This window comes from Dermacentor variabilis, unplaced genomic scaffold (assembly GCF_050947875.1).
Source record: "Dermacentor variabilis isolate Ectoservices unplaced genomic scaffold, ASM5094787v1 scaffold_13, whole genome shotgun sequence".
Classification (NCBI taxonomy): Eukaryota; Metazoa; Arthropoda; class Arachnida; order Ixodida; family Ixodidae; genus Dermacentor; species Dermacentor variabilis.
Window position 1 is genome coordinate 26,529,707 of NW_027460291.1, and position 6,000 is coordinate 26,535,706.

Below are 6,000 nucleotides of genomic sequence, written 5' to 3' on the forward strand. Positions count from 1 at the left end.
ATGATCAGATTAAAAGTATTGAAGGACCCTGATAGTAATAAGCCACGAAGATTGCCGTGCAATGTTTGTAGCGTTCTCTAACTGTTTCACTGAGCCATCATATATTCGTAGATAGATCGGTGTCGTGGGCCATATATTATTCATTTTTAGAGAACCCCTGTTCTGTCGCCCTAACACTATCGCCACAACCGAAGGCATTACGAAGGCTTCGCCGCGTCAAGGCTTCGAGTGGTGAGGCACGCATTGCATGCATTTGCAAATCACCGGCCTCGATAGCAGCAATAGCTATGTTGGCAGGTTACGTTTCACAGAATAGCCACTGCTCGCCATGCGGACCACGACCAGATTTGCCACGCGGTTCACGGGTCCCCGGGCCGCAGCAGCTGCTGCTTCTCAGCTACGACTCTACTGCAGTGCTGTGAACACTGGTTATTTACTGAAAGAATAAACCAGCATATGTTGGCCCTCGGTGTTGGAATTCGTCACTTCTCAATCCAGCAGTCTCCCCGGACGCCTCAGATGTAGCCACTTCGTTCTCCCGGACTTCACAATTCACACCTCCTCGTGTAATATTTGAAGATATTCTTGATCGAGGCGCACTCAGTTTCTCCAGGGACTTCTACGTACCAGATGATGACAGCGCCGCTTTGCGATTAAAGAAGGCGCTACGCTTCGCAAAGACTGCCGTGGAATATCAGTGAACCGCAGTGACATCATCCGTCGAGGAGTAGCACTACAATCCACTTTCCTGGCGCAGTGGTGCCAGCGCTAACGTTCGCAGCTGACATAGCCGTGGCATGATGTTTCCTCGCACGCCAGCTTCACTCACATGAAAAGCGCAATCCACCAGTTCACTACACATATAGCAATTACAGATTTAGCTAAATGCATTAAAGCAAGCTTGTTCGCATGATGGCTGTGCTTGTCTTTGTGAAGAAACACGAAGAGTGAAGCTGCAGCACTTTCACGGCTCGTGAAAAGCTCGCACGATGGCACAAAAAGCACCGATGTTACCGACACGATAACTGAGTGCACAATATTTGCCGGCTGACGCGCAAAGTGCGCGCACAAGCACACGGCATTTTTCACAACGTGGCGGCCAACGCCGCCGGCATCTTTTTCAGAAAGGAGTCGTTTGCTAGCTTCTTGAGCTAGTCCGAGCAAAAATCTGGAGGAGGAGGGTGGTTATTCTGCAAGTGTCCACCTAGTGAAAATTTCCCTTCATCTGCTACTGTAGTTCTGTGTGCCTGGACTGGGGTACACATCAAAAGGATACACTCGCCCTCGGCCAATCCGCAGTACAGCAGCACAAGTGGACATGTCCACCTGGTGCACATGTCCAGCAGAATACCCCACTCCCCCTGCTCACAGCTCCGAGAGCCGGCGGTTCGTCCGCGAATTCCGGTCTGTGAAAAAGGACCGCGATTCTGCCAGCTCTCGCAATGGTTGGTGGAGCTTCCAAATCTGCACGAGTAAAATTGAATGTGGCAGAGCAATCCAAGCAGTCCAGCACTTCCAAGCAGTCCAGTCCAGTCCAGATTTCTGATGCCGTCGTTGTGAACTCCAGGTACCGCCATATACCACCGCCACAACGGTGTCGATCTCCATTGCTGCAAGCCCACTGGTCCTTGTCGCCTACACGGCCTGAAACCTACCTACGCTTCGGAAAACTACGCCGTCCATCTTCACGCTATCTTTATTACTCGGTATAAAAATTATTTCTTGACAGCAAGGGCGTAACCACGGCAGGGGTGGGGGCGGAGCACGTGCCTAGTGTTTATCACTTACCGTGTATTGACGATACACTCGACCGTCTTCACAGTGTAAAATTGTTTTTGTTTATTGATGGCCCCTTAGGTTAATGTTTAATGGTAGATTGCTCTTGATCAATTGAACCGGTAATAACGAATTTCTAACTTCGGATGACCTATATATATTTAAGCGCATGACCTTTGGTTTTTGCAATGCACCGGGCACATTCGAGCACATGATATATTCGCTTCTCCGTGGCTTCAATGGGACAACTTGCATGAGCTACAACGACAATGACGTGTTTTTTAAGCCACATTAAGCAGCTATGTTCAGCACCTATCCACCATTATAGAGTTATATCGCTATACTGACTTCCGGCTCAACTCTTAAAATTGGCGCTTCGGACGTCGTGAAATCACTGCATGTGTGCTCTACCAACTTGTCAACGTTGCAGATATTCCAGCCTCATCTAGCCAAAGCTCGCTCCGTAAAGAATATCCCCATTTCCTGTTCGGATAAAGATATCCGTAGCTTCATCGAGTTCTGCTCTTAGTACTGCCGTTTCAACCGCAAGTCCGCTTGATGTCAGGCCTCCCCTCTCTGCGCTCTGGAAAAGCCAGGACATTGCTTTTACGCGGGTCTCGCCCCAAGATGCGGTTCTTTCAGCACTTATCTATGCTCGCGCGACTTCTCCAATTTATGCGCAGTTGGATACAATGCACCTGTAGAAGTTCGCACAAATGCCAATGGCCACGAAATCAGTGCTGTCCTGCAGCTGAGAGCCATCGAGGGCAGATAAAACCGCGTTATCGGCCACACAAACCGCAGTCCAGAACGCAGCGAAATTATTCAAATAAAGAAGGAACATGCCTTGCTCTTGTTTAAGCTGTCGCGAAATTCTCTCCCTACCTTTTTGACCGCAGCTTTACTGTTGTAATTGACCACCATACTCTCTGCTCTTCTCATTCAATTAAATATTTTACATGCCTTTCGAATGTTGGGCTCTCTCCCTGCAAGAAGTTTCGTTTTCACTTGTATACAGGTTCGGTCAGCTGCATTAGAACGCCGATTACTTGTATCGGGACCTCGTGAATTTCCCTGACTTTGTCGGACACGCCTGCGTTTTGTCCACCTCGTACCTTCTCATTATAGGAGACGATCAACGTTGTGATCCGGCTTCACGTTCTATTATCGACCGTGTGAGCTCCGCAACACCCGACACTTCGCTTTACCAGTTCTGCCTTCCCAACGGCACCTTATACCGTCACAATATGCACCCCGACAACCATGAGCGCATTCCTGTCGTGCTGGACTGTCTGCAGTCAGCAGTCTTTCGCTTGCTTCAGGATCAACCCACTGCCAGACACCTTGGTTTCATCCGCCGGTAATGACCACTTCAGGTGCCGCATCTTCTGGCCCTCTGTGTCGCTTCGTACAGCGGTATGTCGGTAGCTGCAACTTAAGCGGGCACCTAAAGCAACCAGGAAGGCTTCCAGTCGGTCAGCTACATTCTGTTGGCATCCATGCCGAAGGGTTCTTCTGCGTTTGGCTTGACCTATTTGGCCCTTTTCTCATCTCAGCATCAGGCCACAATTGTCACCGTCGCCACACGTGCTCTCCCCACTGGCTACGCTGCGGATGTCGCTGACTTTCTTCTTCGTGACATCATCCGGCATCATGGCGCTCGTCGTTATCTCCTTACTAGAGGCCGTAACTTAGTCAAAATGCCTCTTTTTCCTTGCGTCCGTATCGTGCCTATTCAGTATACATGTATAAGCGCCAACCTTCTAGCAACATTTTAGTGACATCTTTATCGTGCCTATATATCCCTGTTAATGCTTATATCGATGTCGGTGCCTATACTAGATTTTCAGCGCCTAGAAATGCCTTCGTATGTGTTTTTCCCTAGCCTGATTTTGTTTTTAATGCTACCACCCACTTTGGAACTTGGTCGAAAGCACCAGGAGATATGTAAATTATGAAACACGCAACTTGCCGGTGCAAAGACTGTCATTACAGGCTTTGCCGCAGACGAGTGAATTGCTCTGACAAGGGCTTAAATTTATCTACGCGACGACACAATTGAAGAATAACTAGCGCACTTGTGCGATTATTTCACGGTTTTAGCTTACACCACTGAGAAATTGGAAGGCTCAGACGTAACTCCCACCTAGAATGTGGGGCTCATTTCGAACGTTCAGAAAGGTTCGCCACCATCCGCATTTTATTTTTTGAAGAGAGTTAGTTCGACACTTAATCTCTGAAAAAAAATCCTGGGCTTTCGCTACTGAAAGATCTGTCGAAGGTTCTATTCTATCTTATGTTTAGCATCCCAGCCTTCTCTCTTTTCTCTCTCTGGCTGTCTCTTATACCCACCACAAGCTCACAACCGCTTCGCATATAAATACCGAGAACCCTCCTTAGTGCATGAGCGCAAAGTCTCGCCGAGGTACACCAGCGGACAAAAGTCTACAAACCATAGGATCAACAAAAAAAAAGAATTTATATATAATTCAGACGCCAAATCGAAATTGACGAGTGCACTATAAATTGAAATGTGCCATGTTTGGACTCAGTCCTAAATTCCTAGGAGCGGGGAGATGAAAATCGCCTTTGTCACGTAATCGCTAAGGGTAATACTTTTGCTCAGGGAATTACGTTTCTGCCGGCCGCCGTTACTTCCCAGTCACGGCGGCCGCCTTTGCCGTACACTATTTTCGTCTACAAATGGTCCAGGCAAGACACTCCCAGCTATTCACCGTTTTGTCCACTGTTTCGACACGAACCTTCTCTGCCCCTCCATACTTAACTTCAGCCACTCTAACCTCATATTCACTACGTACGCTTCACAGCGTGGGCTATGCACAGCCCTTCGACTACTAATCAGCGCCTGACGGTGTTCAATATTTCTCAAAAATTCCTGTACGATTTCCACCACAGGAACGTCTGTTATTCTCCAGGCTCCTTCCTGCTGCTGTGGTATCTGTTCCACCACGTCGGTCTTTCCGAAAAACTCTCTTCTCGCTAGGACGCTCAGGGTGTTGCGCTAAGTCATCGTCGGTATTTGCGAGATTAAACCAGGGATGGATCTAGCGCGGTCCCCACGGCCTCCGATTAATATCGTACACATTATGTGAGTTAATCCGTATGTGCTGATGACATATATTATGTCACCACAAGTGTCGGCTTGGCGCTCGCTCCGGGAGTAGTGTCGCAGGACAGGAGAGGGACCGGTGTAGTAGGACGCAGTACGACGACAGAGACAAAGTGGCCGGAGGCATGCTCCAAATTTGGATCAGTCGTGTCTAGTTCTCGTTTTCGCCTAGTAAGCAATTGTAAATATATGTTATCGCCCTAACAATAAGCAGATATATGTATTATAAGGAAGCTTGTTCTACCAAATCAACCAGATTGATAACTCCGGAGAAAGTCCTAGTGGTGTAAGGACTAAGAGCTGCACAGAGTCCGAAAATGAGCTTTGCCCTTTTGAGATGCGCATTGGTGAGGGCAGTAGCTTGGGTATTGTTCACCTTCCCAAAAACAGCCTACAGGGGAAACAACAGCCAGTGGCATGTGAAAAGTTGGGCACGACAAAGGGTATTTTTAAAGTTATAGCAACTATATGGACACACTAGGCAAATTTTTGTCGTCGGCGTCGTCGCCCCAATCCTAAAGTGCGAAAAGATCGTGCTCTGCGCGCCGTGCGGTGTGGGCGCGAAGAAAGGCGTGCGCGCGTTAGCCGAATTAGGATGGCGGCTTGATGCGGTCGGCGTTCCCGCACGCACCACGCGGGAAATCACGTGGTCAAGCGCGCTCTAGAGAAGGTGAGTGCATGTATCCTCCTCTAGGAGGATACATGCACTCACCGCGCGACCGCAGTCACATGCGGTCGCGCGTGGCGCGACCGCATGTGACTGCGAAAAAGCCATCGTACTTAAAACTAAGTTTGGAAGAGAGACCAGTAGTCCATGAGAGGGCGACGTTAGCCACACCAGGGAGTCATGAGAAAAAGCAGGTGTGGTGTGAGATATCCGCAGAGAATTTGATGTGGCAATGAAGGGAAAGCTAAAGGGGCGGAGCCTCTGCACATATGTTATTGCGCCAAAAATTCCGGCAACGTTTGACAACGCTTTCGGTTTCTTGGGACAGATAATGGGAATGAGCGTGGCGTCCAGGTGCAACGGTTTCATATTTGCCCAAACGCGAAAGAGAAACGTGTGAAAATAAGTCAAACTTAAGGATACACTA

The 6,000-nt window shown here is 48.7% G+C and overlaps 1 protein-coding gene across 1 annotated transcript in view; it reads left to right on the forward strand.

Moving 5' to 3' along the window:
- LOC142566627 (uncharacterized) overlaps positions 1–3,471 on the forward strand; it is a 42,306-nt gene extending 38,835 nt beyond the window's left edge. The window contains exon 5 of the mRNA XM_075677463.1: positions 3,333–3,471. Coding sequence (XP_075533578.1) covers positions 3,333–3,471 — 139 coding nt within the window. The remainder of the gene's footprint in view (positions 1–3,332) is intronic.
- The last annotated feature ends 2,529 nt before the right edge of the window (positions 3,472–6,000 follow it).